General features: G+C 35.8%; 1 protein-coding gene across 1 annotated transcript in view; it reads left to right on the top strand.

The window, feature by feature from the left end:
* LOC110459125 (succinyl-CoA:3-ketoacid coenzyme A transferase 1, mitochondrial-like) overlaps nt 1-18,980 on the top strand; it is a 36,964-nt gene extending 17,984 nt beyond the window's left edge. Inside the window, exons 6-14 of the mRNA XM_021511220.1 lie at nt 10,465-10,571; nt 10,974-11,142; nt 11,442-11,553; nt 12,859-12,950; nt 13,402-13,523; nt 14,357-14,432; nt 15,064-15,234; nt 15,652-15,753; nt 16,003-18,980. Of these exons, the coding sequence (XP_021366895.1) occupies nt 10,465-10,571; nt 10,974-11,142; nt 11,442-11,553; nt 12,859-12,950; nt 13,402-13,523; nt 14,357-14,432; nt 15,064-15,234; nt 15,652-15,753; nt 16,003-16,047 (996 nt within the window). The 3' untranslated portion in view covers nt 16,048-18,980. The remainder of the gene's footprint in view (nt 1-10,464; nt 10,572-10,973; nt 11,143-11,441; nt 11,554-12,858; nt 12,951-13,401; nt 13,524-14,356; nt 14,433-15,063; nt 15,235-15,651; nt 15,754-16,002) is intronic.
* Nucleotides 18,981-21,625: the final 2,645 nt, after the last annotated feature.

The raw sequence follows: 21,625 nt of genomic DNA, 5'->3' as shown, positions 1-21,625 counted from the left end.
ATACTTCTGTCAAATTGGCATGATGCATTCATAGCATGATGAACACTGCTTTCACTATGGTGTTATATTCCATTTTGACTTGTCTGGAATCAATAGTACTGTAGAAGTGTTGGAAAGCTGTAGATACTAACAGATAAGGGGCGACATCTACTACCCTGTACCATATGTACCAGCATACATATGTTATACACACCTGTACATTATACATGTCGTGATGGCACTTTTTTTATATCAATCTATCGGGTTGCATTTTTATATCGTCATATCAATTTTAAATGGCAGTGTTGTTACTGAGGTAAATACAAATAATTCAACAGAAAATACGATGGAATACAAATGTCTTCACAGTCATATTTTCTGTTGTAAATGCTGTACGAATTATAGGACTATAAAACTTATGTCCACATACATAGGTATATATAACGTTTATATATGACATAACACATGTACAGGTATATATGTTAGCAATATCAAAAGAGAAATCTATGTGTGGGCAGATTTTCTGACCTCGCCTTACGTACCATCCTCACTGATTTAAATAGCTTATAATTTGTACATGAATATTTTCTGTCATGCATACACTGTATTTACCTAGTAGGTTCAGCCGTCTGTCTCGATCAGTACACACATATGATAATTAGGCCTATATATCTACATAGAAAATCTCATCTGTACACAGATGTTTAAGCAAATGGGAAAATACCTATATATATAGTTGATCAGGTAGTGTGACTAACAGGTATTTTCTGATGTATCATTTATTTAATCGTACTGATCTCAAAATGAAGCAAAAATTTAATGTACAGCTAGGTTGATATAATAAGTATGTCATGTGTGTAAAGTTTGTTATTTGAAACAGCTTGCTGAGTCATTTCCATAATATACATAGGATTTCAAACAAGATCCCATTACATATTGTATTTTTATGAAATGTCACCTTCAGTTATTGGGGACAGAAGTTTGAGGTTCTTTTCATCCTATGGTAAACTCAAATGCATTGACAAGCTATTGTATAGTTTTGAATATCAAGACTGGAAAAATGATCAAAGGATCACTCAACCAGTTTTGCTTTTACCTGAATTTGTGGCATCATCATTTCGTTCTTTCTTGACGTCACCATAGATGTTAAAACCGTTAGAGTGTAGGATACATAGATGTTAAAACCGTTACAATGTAGGATACATAGATGTTAAAACTGTTAGAGTGGAGGATACATAGATGTTAAAACCGTTAGAGTGTAGGACACATAGATGTTAAAACCGTTAGAGTGTAGGATACATAGGTGTTAAAACCGTTAGAGTGTAGGATACATAGATGTTAAAACTGTTAGAGTGGAGGATACATAGATGTTAAAACCGTTAGAGTGTAGGACACATAGATGTTAAAACCGTTAGAGTGTAGGATACAGAGATGTTAAAACCGTTAGAGTGTAGGATACATAGGTGTTAAAACCGTTAGAGTGTAGGATACATAGATGTTGAAACCGTTACAATGTAGGATACATAGATGTTAAAACTGTTAGAGTGGAGGATACATAGATGTTAAAACCGTTAGAGTGTAGGACACATAGATGTTAAAACCGTTAGAGTGTAGGATACATAGATGTTAAAACTGTTAGAGTGGAGGATACATAGATGTTAAAACCGTTAGAGTGTAGGACACATAGATGTTAAAACCGTTAGAGTGTAGGATACATAGATGTTAGGATACATAGATGTTAAAACCGTTAGAGTGTAGGACACATAGATGTTAAAACCGTTAGAGTGTAGGATACATAGGTGTTAAAACCGTTAGAGTGTAGGATACATAGATGTTAGGATACATAGATGTTAAAACCGTTAGAGTGTAGGATGCAGTGTAGGATACATAGATGTTAAATCCGTTAGAGTGTAGGATACATAGATGTTAAAACAGTTAGAGTGTAGGATACATAGATGTTAAAACCGTGACAATGTAGGATACATAGATGTTAAAACTGTTAGAGTGGAGGATACATAGATGTTAAAACCGTTAGAGTGTAGGACACATAGATGTTAAAACCGTTAGAGTGTAGGATACATAGATGTTAAAACCGTGACAATGTAGGATACATAGATGTTAAAACTGTTAGAGTGGAGGATACATAGATGTTAAAACCGTTAGAGTGTAGGATACAGAGATGTTAAAACCGTTAGAGTGTAGGATACATAGACGTTAAAACCGTTACAATGTAGGATACATAGATGTTAAAACTGTTAGAGTGGAGGATACATAGATGTTAAAACCGTTAGAGTGTAGGACACATAGATGTTAAAACCGTTAGAGTGTAGGATACATAGGTGTTAAAACCGTTAGAGTGTAGGATACATAGATGTTAGGATACATAGAGGTTAAAACTGATAGAGTGTAGGATACATAGATGTTAAAACCGTTAGAGTGTAGGATATTTGAGATACTGTATCTAAAACTCTATAATTTTACATTAACGTTTCCAGATAATTATGGAATGGCACTGTGAATTCAGTATCACATAATGATACAACTATCTGTTGTATATTTACATCACATGTTAATACAACAAATATAAAACTTGAAATAAACTTGATACACAGTATGTACCAGTTTTACCACGGAATCAGGTTATCTAAGTCCGTGGTTTTACTCTACAAGATAGTGTTGCTATAAATCAGAATCTCACGATTAAGATGTGTTTCACTTCTCCCATAGTCTGTAAAGAAGTAGCCGTTTTAATTATCTGTACCTATAACACCTGATTTACGTTCTATGACCAGGAGAAAACTTGATGTACAAGACATGATTCAAGTGTGACATAGCTAACAATTGTGATGTCATGCCATGTGACGTCATTTCATATTGTGAAATCAAACAGTCGTGAGTAAGAAGTTTGAAGTGATTTACAACAAAAGAGGACTGACCTAACTGTGAAGACACTTGTATTCCAAAGAATATTTTAATAGTTTTGACTTATTTGTATTTACCTCAGTAACAACACTGCCAATTACTATTGATTTGACAATATACACTAGCAGTATGAACATGGTTTAAAGGGGCATCACGGTGAAGTAACTTTATTTTTTGTCTTTTTTTCAAATACTACATAAACATATCAAGTGAGACTCCTTATGGAAAATAACGATCGGATTTGGCTGAAATAGATTCATAAAAATGATTAAATCTAAGAAAATCATCGGTATTTCTACCTGTCTGACCAACGTTTTGTTCAGGGATTTCCCTTTACTAGCGCATAGCACACCATTTCTTTGTAAACAAAATGACTGGCCTTGTGAAGTAAGCAAAAGAAAAGTGTTGTACCGTGTCAGATACGAAACGAAAAGTTGCCAAATGGTCAAAAGATAGCGCAAGGAGTACGTTACGGAATCATTATTGCAGGTGGGCAGTATTCAAAGGAGAAAATAACTGCCGTAGCAGTTAGTACGGTGCATGTATTCTTCCGGATAGCCGGTTAAGCTGAAATGGAATCGACAGAAATGCTAGCGCTGTTTATGTTATGAATAAATATCTAAAACTATTAAGCTCGCTAGTATCTTTGTCTGAGTTTGAACACAGATGAACTTAGTTTAATATGTTAATGGGCATGTATTGGAGAGAGTTTACTTTGTGTTTCTATAATTATACAGTGGTTTATGCGAAAGGAAGGGATAAGTGACTGGTTAGTTTGATTTTTCCATGAGGCCCTCCAAGGGATAACTGTTGTGATGGCCCACGGCGTATTTTCTGGGTCACCGAGATACGTGTTATCGAAGTCCGTGGATTTACATAATTTATAATATTACCGGGTTCAATAAAATGGTATGATTTAATTATATTGCTGAATTAAACGATTATTTTTGTTTTTACATGCAAGATTTAAATTAGTACTAATATGAATACCCGGCCTCCTCTGCCCCGGCAATATATAAAAAAAAATCAGAAAGGTTTGTCCCTTGGTGTAGGGAAGGTGTTTAGCCCCCTACCATCTGTACCGGCCACATTCCGGTACTAAATTCAATATATATTTAAATATATCTACTTTATGTTTATGCCTATTATCATTGTTGACATTTAATTGTAAATGTATGACGGGAGAAGACTGTGATAAATTGTTAAAACTTGTGCCCCATCCCTTGTTTAATTTTATTGGCAACAAATTTATGTTTAAAGCTAAATAAATTTAAATTCTAAATATTGGCAAGTGTGCAATTAACTTCTAATGATGAATATTTACTGTTCAATAAGTTTGAATACGGACTTAGAAATCATATAACTTGGTTTCATAGGGCGGTAAGAAGTTGCAGTTGCCTTACGGCCCCTCTCTGGGGGCCCCTTTGGAAACCGTTTCATCGCGCTCGCACCACTTGTGTTTACTGCCTAGTCAGGTGACGTTATCGGCACTATTTTTAGCAGGGCTTTCCCGAACAATTCAAGTGGTCAAACTGGACATTTGGAACGGACTATGGATATGGGGATAGCGAGGTAACATAAGTGGAAGTGCATACAATCATACATTCATTAAAAAAAAAACGCCTTTTCACGTGATGTCCCTTTAAGTCTGCATACCTAGTCTATTTCATTGATTTCTAAGTCACAGCCTTTTTGTCTGAGTATTATACAGTATTGCCAGCGATGGATGTAACAGATGGTGGCGTTGATCGAGGATATACGACTGTAGATTTATAGATGTATGATACGTGTACTACAGATGACAATCTCAAATCAATAAAGGTAGTTAACATATATAACATATGGTACAGTGATATATAGCATCTATATATTTTAACTTATTTGTCACTAGAAATTTCTGAGGGGCGTTCGTTTGGACTGTCGAAGTTTAAAAACTAAAATACCTGCAAGTCATTCCGCGAACATATCTGAAATCTACACATTGCAGTATCATTTATAGTATAAGTATCTTTACTGTCAATATGTATTAGATTTATATGAACTTTTAATGCTTTAACAGCTAGAAGTTGTAAATCTTTACAATAATTACCAGCTAAGCCAAAATGATGATGTTGAAATACAATAAAGCCACATATCAGCTATAAGGTCATATGGAAATGCATGATGCTGAGGTCATATAATCAATGGCTGAAATGGCAACACAAAAACTATTGTCATATTCCAACATGGTTTTTAATGATAAGGCCACCCAACAGCGGGGTTACATGACGACAAGTGTCCACAAATATGGACCACCCAACAGCTAGGGTTACATGACAACCATGCAGTGTCCACATATATGGGCCACCCAATAGCTGGGTTACATGACGACTATGCAGTGTCCACAGATATGGACCACCCAACAGCTAGGGTTACATGACGACAAGTGTCCACAGATATGGACCACCCAATAACTAGGGTTACATGACGACAAGTGTCCACAGATATGGACCACCCAATAACTAGGGTTACATGACGACAAGTGTCCACAGATATGGGCCACCCAATAACTAGGGTTACATGACGACAAGTGTCCACAGATATGGACCACCCAATAACTAGGGTTACATGACGACAAGTGTCCACAGATATGGACCACCCAATAACTAGGGTTACATGACGACAAGTGTCCACAGATATGGGCCACCCAATAACTAGGGTTACATGACGACAAGTGTCCACAGATATGGACCACCCAATAACAAGGGTTACATGACGACAAGTGTCCACAGATATGGGCCACCAAATAACTAGGGTTACATGACGACAAGTGTCCACAGATATGGACCACCCAATAACTAGGGTTACATGACGACAAGTGTCCACAGATATGGGCCACTCAATAACTAGGGTAACATGACGACAAGTGTCCACAAATATGGGCCACCCAATAACTAGGGTTACATGACGACAAGTGTCCACAGATATGGACCACCCAATAACAAGGGTTACATGACGACAAGTGTCCACAGATATGGCCCACCCAATAACTAGGGTTACATGACAACAAATGTCCAAAGATATGGACCACCCAATAACTAGGGTTACATGACAACAAGTGTCCACAGATATGGACCACACAATAACTAGGGTTACATGACGACAAGTGTCCACAGATAAGGACCACACAATAACTAGGGTTACATGACGACCAGTGTCCACAGATATGGACCACCCAACAGCTAGGGTTACATGACAACCAGTGTCCACAGAAATGGGCCACCCAATAACTAGGGTTACATGACGACAAGTGTCCACAGATATGGGCCACCCAATACCTAGGATTACATGACAACAAGTGTCCACAGATATGGACCACCCAACAGCTAGGGTTACATGACAACCAGTGTCCACAGATATGGGCCACCCAATAACTAGGGTTACATGACGACAAGTGTCCACAGATATGGGCCACCCAATACCTAGGATTACATGACGACAAGTGTCCACAGATATGGACCACCCAATAACTAGGGTTTCATGACGACAAGTGTCCACGGATATGGACCACACAATAACTAGGGTTACATGACGACAAGTGTCCACAGATATGGACGACACAATAACTAGGGTTACATGATGACCAGTGTCCACAGATATGGACCACCCAATAACTAGGGTTACATGACGACAAGTGTCCACAGATATGGGCCACCCAATAACTAGGGTTACATGACAACCAGTGTCCACAGTTATGGGCCACTCAATAACTAGGGTTACATGACGACAAGTGTCCACAGATATATGGGCCACCTAATAACAAGGGTTACATGACGACAAGTGTCCACAGATATGGGCCACCCAATAACTAGGGTTACATGACAACCAGTGTCCACAGATATGAACCACCCAATAACTAGGGTTACATGACGACCAGTGTCCACAGATACGGGCCACTCAATAACTAGGGTTACATGACGACAAGTGTCCACAGATATGAGCCACCCAACAGCTAGGGTTACATGACGACAAGTGTCAACAGATATGGGCCACCCAACAACTAGGGTTACATGACAACCAGTGTCCACAAATATGGGCCACCCAATAGCTAGGGTTACATGATGAAAGTGTCCACAGATATGGGCCACCCAACAACTAGGCTTACATGACAACCAGTGTCCACAAATATGCGCAACCCTACAGCTAGGGTTATGTGATGACAAGTGTCCACATATATGGGCCACCCAACAACTAGGGTTACATGACAACCAGTGTCCACAAATATGGGCCACCCTACAGCTAGGGTTATGTGATGACAAGTGTCCACAGATATGAGCCACCCAACAACAAGGGTTACATGACAACCAGTGTCCACAAATATGGACCACCCTACAGCAAGAGTTACATGATGACAAATGTCCACAGATATGAGCCACCCAACAACTAGGGTTACATGACAACCAGTGTCCACAAATATGGGCCACCAAACAGCAAGGGTTATGTGATGACATTAGTGTCCACAGATATGAGCCACCCAACAGCTAATTATGAAGATGATGTCAAATTGGGCGTCCACAAACAACTAAGGTCATACGAGGATGATATGGGTAGATGACGAGGCCTTTCAAAAGTTACCGTCAGTTGACAACAGTTTCATGAGACAATGGGGATGATTAACGGCTATATTAAAGTGAGAGTAACATGACTCCTCACTCGGTCACATCATTACAGCAACAAGCTTACCTGTGAGAGAAAGATACAGTAAAAAATGCTCACGTGACCACCTCTGTTAAGAGACCACCTCTGTTAAGAGACCACCTCTGTTAAGAGACCACCTGTGTTTTTGACTTCCTTAGGGTGGTCTCTTACTACAGGTTTGACAATACTACCAAAAGGAGTTCAGAAAGAACCAGTTAAATGGAGTACAGTACAAACCCTATGTAGATATATGGTGTTTCTGTCTTAATATACAGACTTCATTTCTTATCAGATTGTCTTGAAATTTTAAACACAGGTTCATAAACATCTTTTTCTATGTGAGTTCAATTTTTGGCATCTCAAAGATCACCTTTCCTTTAAAAGAATAACTAAAGTTATCGACTCTTAAGCAACGGTCCATATCCAGTATTTCTGATCATTTGTTAGGACATTAGTATGGTACATTTGTATGCGAGGTAGTAAAATAAAAATGTAAGGAAATATATGACATAGAATGATTTCATAGTGGATATAGTACCGGTAGGTGAAATTTTGCATGAAAAATCCATCACAAGTGTTTTTTAATAAATTCTTGATAAAAGGTTTTTTACATTCTTAGTTTGGTCTGTTGATCAGTAAAAAATAGACTTTTTTCCTAAATCCAACAGACCTGCAGTTTAGGTCTGAAATTTATTGGTAGAAATTATCATCTCCCATATAAAGATATAATTGTTTTTTAGTTAAAATATGAAATTTATTTAAGGAAATGAATAAACAGCACTAACATTTGATTCGATCAGGAAATGTATAAAATTGTTTACCAGTACCTGGGACTGTGTTTCCTTAAAGGTATAGATTAAGTTTTGCTTCCTTATGATAATTTAAGTATGATTCTCCATTAAAATGAACTACACACATTGTAAATAGATGGACAATATAACTCTTTCCATATTATCAAATAAAAGTTAATTTGCATTATGATTTTGTCCAGTATATTGATCTGCTTTTTTAAACCCAAAATTACACAATCAACAACAGAGAATTAACCATTGTCTCATTCCATGGTTAAATATAAGGGTACACTCAACCTTTGTTCTGAAAAACAGTATAATTTTTTTCTCCAAAAATACATATATGTATATCATAATGTGTACAAATAAATCAGTTTTCCTGCATCAAGTTTGATATGGGCTATAAATGGATCGGAACTTTCATACAACTTCTTCCTCTGTTATCTCCAGGTAGAGCACAAACGTTACTGATGCACTCAAAGACAAGAATGTCAAGTTTGTTATTGTGTTCTTTCACGATAATTCAGTATCCTAAAGTTAGAAGAGTTAGCTCCCTTGGAAATGTGATGATTAGACAATCTTTACCAGGATTTAGTCATACAGCTTACTATAGTTTACAAATATTTTAAAAATCACATTTTCTAGCATGTACAAATGTCAGTTGCCATTTGACATTCATTATGGTATATACTTGGTGCATATAGTTTTGAAGAGTATTAAATTTAACAACTTGATAAAGGATGGAGCATCAACACCAAGGATTCCGTAGGTTTGGAATTTATTAGTTTACATGAGTATTAAATTTGTTTAAGGTAGAAATATATGGCAGGTTCATTTTCAAAGAGTATATTCACAGATTATATACATGTACCAGGTAAGTGAAATGGTGTGTAATATGTTACATAGGCAGGTCATAAAATAAAACCCTGCTCTTAAATGCGTGCATAACAATTAGTTAATGTGGTTGTCCTGAAACCAACAAATTTAAAATACGTTGTAGGGTGAAAATTAGTTCTAATATATGTTATTGATGGTAAAATTATTCTAAAATTCACTTACTGTAGTTTTCCTAAAATCAACTTATTTGATAATCAGTGAAATTTGATATAGGTGCAAGATTTTGCTTGATGCATGCCTTCAGTTGTAACACTACTGCTGTATTTTGGTAGGCATGAAACTTCGTTTTGTACAACCATGTAGTTGTAATACTATATTCTTGTATGTTGGTAGGTGCAAGACTTTATTGGGTACATGTAGTTGTAATACTATATTTTTGTATGTTTGTAGGTGCCAGGCTTTATTGGGTACATGTAGTTGTAATACTATATTCTTGTATGTTGGTAGGTGCAAGACTTTATTAGGTACATGTAGTTGTAATACTATATTCTTGTAGGTTTGTAGGTGCCAGGCTTTATTGGGTACATGCAGTTGTAATACTATATTCTTGTATGTTGGTAGGTTCCAGGCTTTGTTGGGTACATGTAGTTGTAATACTATACTATATTATTGTATGTTTGTAGGTGCCAGGCTTTATTGTGTACATGTAGTTGTAATACTATATTCTTGTAGGTTTGTAGGTGCCAGGCTTTATTGGGTACATGCAGTTGTAATACTATATTCTTGTATGTTGGTAGGTGCCAGGCTTTATTGGGTACATGGAGTTGTAATACTATATTCTTGTATGTTGGTAGGTGCGAGGCTTTATTGGGTACATGCAGTTGTAATACTATATTCTTGTATGTTGGTAGGTGCAAGACTTTATTGGGTACATCTAGTTGTAATACTATATTTTTGTATGTTTTTAGGTGCCAGGCTTTATTGGGTACATGTAGTTGTATTACTATATTCTTGTATGTTGGTAGGTGCCAGGCTTTATTGTGAACATGTAGTTGTAATACTATATTCTTGTATGTTGGTAGGTGCCAGGCTTTGTTGGGTACATGTAGTTGTAATACTATACTATATTATTGTATGTTTGTAGGTGCCAGGCTTTATTGGGTACATGTAGTTGTAATACTATATTCTTGTATGTTTGTAGGCGCCAGGCTTTGTTGGGTACATGTAGTTGTAATACTATATTCTTGTATGTTGGTAGGTGCGAGACTTTGCTGGAGTTCCACATATCCTTGAGAAAGCTATCACTGGAGACTTCGCCCTCATCAAGGCCTGGAAGGCTGACAAGGCAGGCAACCTCACTTTTAGGTCAGAATTCTTCTTCTTTATTTTCCTGATATCTCACTATCCTGCATTTACACACTATGTGTTTTCATATGTTCAATCCTTGACTGTTTCCCCTACCTATAAAGTACCCCTTGACTTCTTAAAAAAAAATAAAAAAAAATTGTTATGCTTGTAAAATATTCCCACAGATTGGTATCCATGTTTATCATCTGTCTGTTGTCACCTATTTTCTTTACACAACTTCTTATTAAGAACCATAAGGCATAGAATCACAATATTTGTCATGTAGCTTGCTTGGTAAAAACTGTCAACTGTGTTCAGGTGACTATATATAAAAATATAGCTCAGGTACAATAAGAGTTGATAGAAATTGTGTTTGTTGTTAACATGTTTTTGTGAATGATATTTATGGATGTTGTACAGGAAGACAGCTCGTAACTTTAACCCTCCGATGTGTAAGGCAGGGAGGGTGACTATTGCTGAGGTAGAGGAGGTAGTGGAGGTAGGAGAGATCCCAGCTGAGGATGTCCATGTCCCCCACGTCTACGTCCAGCGTGTCATCAAAGGCCCTAGCTACGAAAAGAGAATTGAGGTGCATACGCACTTTGTTATCTTTATTGTTACAGATGCAGATCACAACATTTCAGTGCTCTTTTGGGAGTAAAAGTTATGGCTATTGGTTGCAGGAGATTGTGTTTTAAGAATTGGCTGTGATTTCTCCAAACCATGGCAATATTATGAAGAACTATGTGTGAAAATCTGTAGGGTACAATATAAGAGAAGTTTATTTTTTTCTGTTTTCTTATGTGATTTGGCTAATGCTGATGTCAGATGGAAGTTGATGTAATATAGTGTGTAGCTGTATGAGGATTAAAACATTTTCTTTTTTAGCGATTACGCCTTACCAAACCCAAGAGTATCGACTTCGACAAGAGCCCGGCTGCCATATTGAGGGAGAGAATTGTTAGAAGAGCTGCCCTCGAATTCAAAGACGGGATGTATGGTATCCTTACAGTGTCCAAAAGTCAAAAGTTCATAATGGTATATTCCTGTAAAGAGCCATGCATTGTCAGAAGCATGTTGTTTTAAGGAGGAATTGTGTGAAATATATACCGGGGGTATTCTAGTTACAAATAGGGGCACTACAGTGATAACAAGCCATATTCTGTAAAAGAAAATCCATAGAAAGGAACATTGGACCAATAGCAACCATACTCATAAAAGGATGTCCAAGGCAAAACGTGCACAATTTTATGAGTATCTGTCAAGGAATATGGCTGCTAGCTTAAAATTGTCAGTTGTCATGAGTTGCAATATTGTTATTTTTACGTGCATAATTTACGTGTTAACACACATTATATAAGAGGGAGATTCACTGGTTTGTTGCACTAGAGAAGTCGCATAGATCTATACTTCCTTTGTCCACAATATGGCTAAACAATGAAGAAATCAACCCCAGGGGTTAATAATATAAGATGTCATCTGGGCTGCTATGTCATTTCTGTGTCCATTTGTTGAACATGAATGACATCCCTTGCATGTAATCATAATAATTTGAGGTTCTTGTATACTGCTTTATCACAACCTAGAACGTAGGTCGTCTCAAAGCTGTTCACAAATGATAATCCATGGTTATAGGGCCTTCGCAACCAGCCATTATCTTTCTCAACTCCCTGGGGAGCATACAGATGGTGCTGCCATTTCGGCGCTCACAGCTAGCATTCAACAATTCTAGCACTGCCCAACCACATTTACAGCTGGGTAGACTGGAACAAGCGGAGTAAAGTATCTTGTTCAAAGATACGAACAAGATAGAACACAGTGCTGTGACATGTCGCGAACCTGCAAACCTTTGGTCATGAGCCCGGCTTCCTACCATGCCACTAGACTACATGTCTACTGCTTCCATGGCTAGGGTCTACAGATATATAAATATATGCAACATTCTCCTCTTAAATACAAAATAGGTGTGCTTTATCCTACTGCTTGATCGTCTGAGGCCATTGAAGTTTGTGATGGCATGATCTGGGGTTTTATTCTGTGTCTTCTGCTAAGGGGCATTGGAGGAATAAATACTACGGTAACCTACAGCCCAATTTGAATATTTATTTTTCTCTTCTACCAATCTTTCTTTTTGTTGGTCTTTTCAATTCAGTAGCAGTATAATGTAGGTATAGTGCATCATTGATGTATTTCTGTTCTCTGATGTGTACACACATGTCAGAAATACTATCATTACTAACAAAAATACTATTATGACAAGTATACATATATACATGTTGGCTTTTTTCCTTAATTTGTGTCTCAGCAAATCTTGGCATTGGTATGCCAATGCTTGCAAGTAATTATATACAGGGAATTACGGTACACTTGCAGAGTGAGAACGGCATTCTGGGACTGGTGAGTATTTATACACACCATAATTTTTTATGCAATTTCATTGTACTTTATTTGTACAGGGAAAACTGGTCTGTATATGATAAAAACCTATATCTGATCTGGATCTTGATTAATTACTAGTAAGTGTTTGCTCATCTAAGTAAAAGGCTAGTGACATTATATGTCCTGTATATAAGAAATTACATTATATATTAGGAGTGGAACAATATTAATACAGGTACATTAAAACAAAGAAACATCAAAATAGCTCGCTTCTTACTGCAATGCATTTATGGCAAGTTTATGAATTGCATAAGGATTTTAAATCGTGTAAGTTTGTTAATTTCATAAGAATTCTCAATAAACTGTAGTACATGAAAATATCTATGTTTTTCGTTAATTTCCATATGACTGGATTGGTTATTATTTAACATGTTGGTAATATCTGTACTTTTAATGTTCATATTAACAGGGAGCATTTCCCACAGAAGATCAGGTGGATCCAGATCTGATCAATGCGGGTAAAGAAACAGTCACCAGTATTCCTGGTAGTTCCTACTTCTCCAGCGATGAGTCCTTTGCCATGATTCGAGGGTAAAGTTGTCTCCCCTAGGTCATATGAACAGAGATAATCAATTTTGTGACAGTGTTTATATGCTAATATATACTACTCATGAACTTGTAGAAAATATTGATATAGTGAGAGAACACAAATAGGCATAGCCTGCTGTTCAATCCTTTTGTTGAATTTATTTGACAATAATATTTGGAGAAATTAAAAAATGAAACCATTTAAACTCACTTGAATGAATCTGAAGAATTGATAATGAGTACCTTCTGGGATGGCAGAGTGTCACATACTGAAATTAGGTCTTGTGCTCTAATTCAGACAGAGTTATGTCCCTTCTCATGTTTTACTTGAGTTTTTTATGAGGTAGAAAGATGAATTGCTCCAAATACTTACTCTTAAGGTTGTTTATGATAAATTGACTATAGCAGTATATAGATAACTTGCCCCTGCTTATCCCTGTCTATGGCACATGTGTATATAATCACAACCGCTTCCAAAATGACACATGCATTTATTCTACATATTATGAAACTGCTAAAAAATTCCCACTCATAATAAATGCTTCTAATGTTTCATTATAGCATGCAATTGGTGTTTAGGTAGATCAAGTAGAAACATAGACAAGCCTTTATTTGCTGCAGTCATTGATAGCATGGAAAAACTTTCAGATAAAGAATATTCAAAATATATCCAAATCTATCACCACACCAGAAGCTATAATATGTCAAGGGACAGCTTTTGATTTTGAGACAACATATATACAGGGTTCAATGTAACTAAGTACATAATAATGATGGTATACTATACTTTACCACACTGACGATGGAATTGTAGTATTTGGTGTGTATGTTTTCAGTGGCCACGTTGACATCACTATCCTGGGAGCCATGCAGGTATCACAATATGGCGATCTGGCCAACTGGATGATTCCAGTAAGTCAAACAGTTCAAATATAAATCAGTTATTCAAGTACATTTTAATGTTTGGTCCAGAGGTACTCCTAGTGTTATACATTATGACACATGTATTACAGTGACCTCTATCTAAACTGAATCTCAAAGACATCAACAGTCTGATTCAGAAAAAAATTGTTTTGGATTAATCGAAGTCAATTAGTATAGAGACGTATACAATGAGATCTATGTGGAGATCTGATTTGTACAGGTTTCTATATATTACACCGGTTCTTTTTACACATAGAAATGTATACAGAAGGATAGAAGTAAATGTCAAGTTCACATAGGTTTCTAGATAACTATAGTATACATTTGGTATTGACAGGTAAAACTGTATTTATTTTATGTAAAATTATTTATGACGTTATTTTCTACAGAATTTCGTAGGTCTCTATCAAATTGACCAAATTATTTATGATAAGAAAATGATTAGCAGAACTTTTGAAGACTAAAGTCACACAAAATACTGGTAACATATATATATACTGCAGGGATGTTTAAGACTTTTTAATTTTAAAGAAATAAAGTTAAATTATTCCAGTCATATTTATTCTTTGTGCCAGATTACCAGTGATAAAGGTAATTATCCTGCTACATTTCATTTCAGGGTAAGATGGTGAAGGGGATGGGAGGAGCTATGGATCTGGTATCCAGTAAGGACACCAAGGTCATTGTAACCATGGAACACACTGCTAAGGGAGGAAAACAGAAGATCCTCAATGAATGTACCTTACCACTGACGGGGAAAGGATGTGTCAACACTATCATAACAGAAATGGTGGGTCCCTAGACTTGCCTTATAGACCTCGACTAACATGAATTTTAGCTGGTCACTGTAAACTTCCCTGTAATCCCAAAGAAATAACTTCCTGTTATTATAACATTGTTTATATCACAATTCAGCATTGTAATCTTAATATTACCTTCCTGTTCAAATCTTCTTAAATGATATTTTTTTTGTAAATATATCAAATTTTCCAGAGATAAGCTTTGGTTCAGATCTGAGCCTGCCATTTCCTTTTAAGTTCTTCAGGTTGAACTGGATATGTGAAAGTGGCCTAAAATAATCTATTTGACCAGGGTCTGGGTGTGTTTGAGATAGACCTGGAGCAAGGGCTGCTTCTGACAGAGATAACCTCCCCTTGATACATATCTGTTGTAAATTTGGTTGTAAGATAGCCTCTTATTTCACCAGGGAGTGTTCGAGGTGGACCCAGAAGAAGGGCTGACATTGACGGAGAAAGCTGAGGATGTGCTTTTAGAGGATGTGGTGGAATTTACTGGTGCTGAGTTTAAGGTAATCTTATTCTGTGATTTATCTTGCAAAATGGATTACGTTTTACACTCCTATACATATTTTCATCTGAGAGTTATTCTACCTGGTAGCTTTACTTCTCAAACTGAGATGAGTTTGAATAAAACGTGCTGGTCCAGACGATTTATCATGATTGAAGCACCAGTTAATAAAATAGAAAGACATGTGTTTAGGAATTCATTTCACATTTCATTGTTTTCTATATTAAGAGGTTGTTTTAATTTCTTTCAGGTTGCATCAGAATTGAAAACAATGGGACAGATAGAAGTGGCGTGATGAAGCTGTATTGTGATATCTTATGTTTCAGTGTCATTGTATAATCCATCGTGTCATTTTCATCATTCCTCCGTGAAGGTTTGTAAGTTTGGACACCGTTGGAATCAGTGTCATTGTATAATCCATCGTGTCATTTTCATCATTCCTCCGTGAAGGTTTGTAAGTTTGGACACCATTGGATTCAGTGTCATTGTATAATCCATCGTGTCATTTTCATCATTCCTCCGTGAAGGTTTGTAAGTTTGGACACCATTGGATTCAGTGTCATTGTATAATCCATCGTGTCATTTTCATCATTCCTCCGTGAAGGTTTGTAAGTTTGGACACCATTGGATTCAGTGTCATTGTATAATCCATCGTGTCATTTTCATCATTCCTCCGTGAAGGTTTGTAAGTTTGGACACCATTGGATTCAGTGTCATTGTATAATCCATCGTGTCATTTTCATCATTCCTCCGTGAAGGTTTGTAAGTTTGGACACCATTGGATTCAGTGTCATTGTATAATCCATCGTGTCATTTTCATCATTCCTCCGTGAAGGTTTGTAAGTTTGGACACCATTGGATTCAGTGTCATTGTATAATCCATCGTGTCATTTTCATCATTCCTCCGTGAAGGTTTGTAAGTTTGGACACCATTGGATTCAGTGTCATTGTATAATCCATCGTGTCACTTTCATCATTCCTCCGTGAAGGTTTGTAAGTTTGGACACCGTTGGATTCAGTGTGATTGTATAACTGAACTCAGTCTCATCTTATACACATATGAGCAATGTAACGCTATGTTTTGGATTGTCTCTGTACGTACACTGCTATGGTTTAGTCTCCATACAGTTTAATACTTTGTTTGTTATTTCTGGGTCAGTAGGACCTTGTTAATCAGAATGTTTCAGTTCTAAATGATATTTTGATAACAACGATAAAATATTGTGACGCTTGCCTTGAATACAAGAGTTGCAGGAAACATTTCCTATGTTTTGTTAAAATTTGATGAAGGAGATATAAGTGATATTACTGATCTTGAACACAGTAATGGTCATCATATTTGGAACCTCAGTGTCCTTATCTTTTTTTCCCTCATGGACAACTCTTGAATGTTTGAAGATAGCTCAAATCATGATAAATTGCAACCAAACAAACCCATGTATTCTATCCTTTTTACTTTAATCTTTGTAAAATTTAAGTTACTGAATGTGTCAAATGGTTTAAAGCCAGTTTATCAAATTGGAGGCATGTCTGTGAGACAGAGTGATATTGATATGATGCCTTTTGAAGTCTGATAGAAATATATATAAATTTTATATTAATATCACTGTATCTATCTTTGTATTGCTTAATACAAGGTAAGAATACATGTACATTGCATTTAATGTAGCTCAATAGTGCTGGAAGCTAGGAGGTTACTTAGATGTAAGTAGTTTGATTACAAAATCATGCCTATGAAATTTTTCAACGGTACACCTGTATTTTTTCGTAGTCAATGGTTTGGAAGGAATACAAAATTTTTCGCTGTCACCAATATGTGCCCCCAATCAAAACATATATACTTATGATATAACTTTGTGAATAGACAAGCAACCATGTATTCAAATTGTCATCATAAATTGAGATTTTGATCACTTTTGTTTTTCCATTTCATCTCTAATATAAACTACAAATGAACAAGTTGAAATAACAAGCTAAGGCCGTATCAGATGCAAAGGGTATCAAATAGCGAGTCATAACAGATACAAGGGTAGATCAATAGTTTAAGCCACTAAAACCTGTAAAGATTTGCCACAAATAAATCTGCCGATTCAAACTTTGGCATTCCTTGTGCTGTGAAATTGTGATATATCAGGTTTATATAATTACTGGTTAGTTTATAATTATGTAATGATGTCAATACCAGAGTGCTTGCTTAACATAGTTTTTTTTACAATTTGTACACAGAATTAATCCTGTTCTGATGACTCGTGTTACAAGCCCCTGCATGTTGTCTATGAAGTACTATTTGTACTTGATCTGTTAGTGTTTGCTCTCGTTTGAACTATTTCTTATTTTCATTTTGTCCCTTGAATAATAAATAGCCCAGGGAAAAATGAATTCCAAGCCAAAAATGATATGTATATAGTTACATAAGCAACAATATGTTTCTAGACCGTACAAACAAAGTGTTTTGCGAATTTGTTTGCGTGAAAATGTGGCAGTGCAAATCTAAAATTATTGACAGCAACAGGACAAAACTTTCCTATATTTACACAAGGACATATTGGTAGACTGCTAAAGCCACCACACTAAATGTCAACTATACGGTTAGGTTAATTCCTACTCCCATGACATGAGAGGCATCTGGTCGGCCTTTTTTCAATCGGATATGATTTTGCCGACTGCGACGCCTGTCAAAAGTTTTTCGCCGTGTAAAACCTCTAACATTGTTGGAGTAATGTTAAGTCATAATCTATGCGATTTAAACAAAAAGATAGTGGATCTGTTTTCTTACTAAAATTATATCTTGTCATTATGTTTGAATGTTGATGTATATGAGTGTGAAATGCATTTATGTGAAGATGTTTATATGTATGTGGAGTGCTGTGGATCTAATGTGAATGCTGAATGTTGAATCGAATACACTTAACTGAAATTATTTTACAGTAAAGTATGTTTATTACGAACGGCAGAGGACCCAAAAAATTATTTTGATAAACATGTCTGTTTGCAAAGTTACTTACACCTTGAAGGAACATTTCCATGAGACCTGACTTTATTTTAAGTAAGGATTCTCAAATTGTGTGTTCATACTATAGGCCTATGTGTTTTACTGTATAACTGAACCTTTTGTCACATTGTACTTGTGTATAGAGGAGGGTATGGTAGTATTCATGTGTACATAACATCTATACACTTTCATGTGTAAACAGAGTGAGATGTAACACAAATAAAGTGTGAAATATGTTTCCGTATTTGTTTATTTATTTGACTTCCTGCTCGTTTAAGTTTTGGTGGGTATGGTCACTGGAAGGTAGATGACTTGATAAGAGACAATTTGTCATCAGTAGTCTGACTGTACACAATGACATTATATATATATATTGTATGCTATTGTCTGGAAAATTAACATAATTGGAAATTGCTATTAAGATCAAAGCCATGTTTTGAAAGGGAAGTTATATCTGAAACACAATGACTCGTAACAACCAAAACGATTTGTTTTAGAACATTATTGAACTAATGACATCTCTGTTTCTTTGACCTGGAGGTAAAACTTTAAAATAAATACATTAAAACATCTAATCACGATACATTCCACTATCAAATTTCAATTAATGTTGGTAAATAGTTCAGAAGTTAGAGTTGCAAATAATTTCTATCAAGATACCGTTACTATTTTTGCGATACTTCCATTTATATGTACATGTTATACAATACATCATATCAGTCAGTATATCAACACTACTTCAACAATATCCAGTGAATCTTGTTTATGTAATACAATTTATAACATACTTACCCAATAAATACAGATTTTTTGTTACAACACAATTGCTTTAACCCATAATCAGCCCTCGCCATATCACACCCCAAAACCTGCATCAGCCTCCAAAACCTGTATCGCACCCATTTGGGAAAACTTCTTTGTTTTTTCAATATTTAAAAGGAAAAAAAAATTCATAAGATAATAGATCGATCCGTATTTATTAGTACGTATGAATAAACAAAATAAAACATGCCTTTTTCCATATCACACACAGTATCAACCCTCAACCAATATCAGCCCTCAGGTTTTTCGGCCCTTGGGCTCATATTGGAGTCTTTGGTTGTTACAGGGATGTGTATACGTAGTCCACTACACATCCCTGGTTGTTACTATGTGTGCTATGGAAAAAGGCATGTATTATTCTCTATATATAATATCAGCAGAGACGTATGTAATATATACGTCTCTGATATCAGTCAGAATATCGACACTACTTCAACAATATCTGGTGTATCGTGTACATGTAATACAATATATCATATCATTCAGTATATCGACGCTACTCCAACAATATCTGTTGTATTGTGTACATGTTATACAATATATCATATCAGTCAGTATATCGACACTACTCCGACAATATCTGGTGTATCGTGTACATGTAATACAATACATCATATCATTCTCAGTATATCGGCAATACTCCAACAATATCTGGTGTATCATGTACATGTTATACGATATATCATATCAGTCAGTATATCGACATATATTACTTCAACAATATCTGGTGTATCGTGTACATGTAATAAAATAANTACTTCAACAATATCTGGTGTATCGTGTACATGTAATACAATACATCATATCATTCTCAGTATATCGACAATACTCCAACAATATCTGGTGTATCATGTACATGTTATACGATATATCATATCAGTCAGTATATCGACATATATTACTTCAACAATATCTGGTGTATCGTGTACATGTATATCGACACTACTTCAACAGTATCCGGTGAATCTTGTATATGTAATACAATTTATAACATACTTAGTAATAAATACAGATTTTTTGTTACAACACAATTGCTCTAACCCATAATCAACCCTCGCAATATATCACACCACAAAACCTGCATCAGCCCACAAAACCCGTATCGCACCCATTTGGGAAAACTTCTTTGTTTTTCAATATTTCAAAGGGAAAAAAAGATCATTAGATAGTAGATCTATCCGTATTTATTAGTACGTATGAATAAACAGAATAAAACATGCCTTTTTCCATATCACACACAGTATCAACCCTCAACCAAAATCAGCCCTCAGGTTTTTCGGCCCTTGGGCTCATATTGGAGTCTTTGGTTGTTACTATGTGTGTAGCAGAGACGTATGTAATATATAAGTCTGTGATATCAGTCAGTATATTGACACTACTTCAACTATATCTGTTGTATCGTGTACATGTAATACAATATATCATATCGGTCAGTATATCGACATATATTACTTCAACAATATATATAGTGGAATGCAATAAGGCATATCAGTCAGTATTAAGAACCTACTTCAACAATATCTGGTGTATCTTGTACATGTAATACAATACATCATATCAGTTTCAGGATATCGACAGTACTCCAACAATATCTTGTGTATAGTGTACATGTAATACAATAAATCATATCGGTCAGTATAACGACACTACTCCAACAATATATGTTGTATCGTGTACATGTAATAAAATATATATCAGTCACTATATCAACACTACTCCAACAATATCTGGTGTATCGTGTAAATGTAATACAATATATCATATCGGTCAGTATATCGACATATATTACTTCAACAATATCTGGTGTATCGTGTGCATGTAATACAATATATCATATCGGTCAGTATATCGACCCTACTCCAACACTATCTGGTGTATCGTGTACATGTTATACAATATATCATATCAGTCTCAGTATATCGACATATATTACTTCAACAATATCTGGTGTATCGCGTACATGTAATACAATAAATCATATCGGTCAGTATATCGACACTACTCCAACAATATATGGTCTATATAGTGGAATGCAATAAGTCATATCAGTCAGTATTAA

This window comes from Mizuhopecten yessoensis, unplaced genomic scaffold, assembly GCF_002113885.1.
Source record: "Mizuhopecten yessoensis strain PY_sf001 unplaced genomic scaffold, ASM211388v2 scaffold9973, whole genome shotgun sequence".
NCBI classification, from domain to species: domain Eukaryota; kingdom Metazoa; phylum Mollusca; class Bivalvia; order Pectinida; family Pectinidae; genus Mizuhopecten; species Mizuhopecten yessoensis.
The sequence above is the reverse complement of the archived record's forward strand: the minus strand, read 5'-3'. Positions and strand labels throughout refer to the sequence as shown.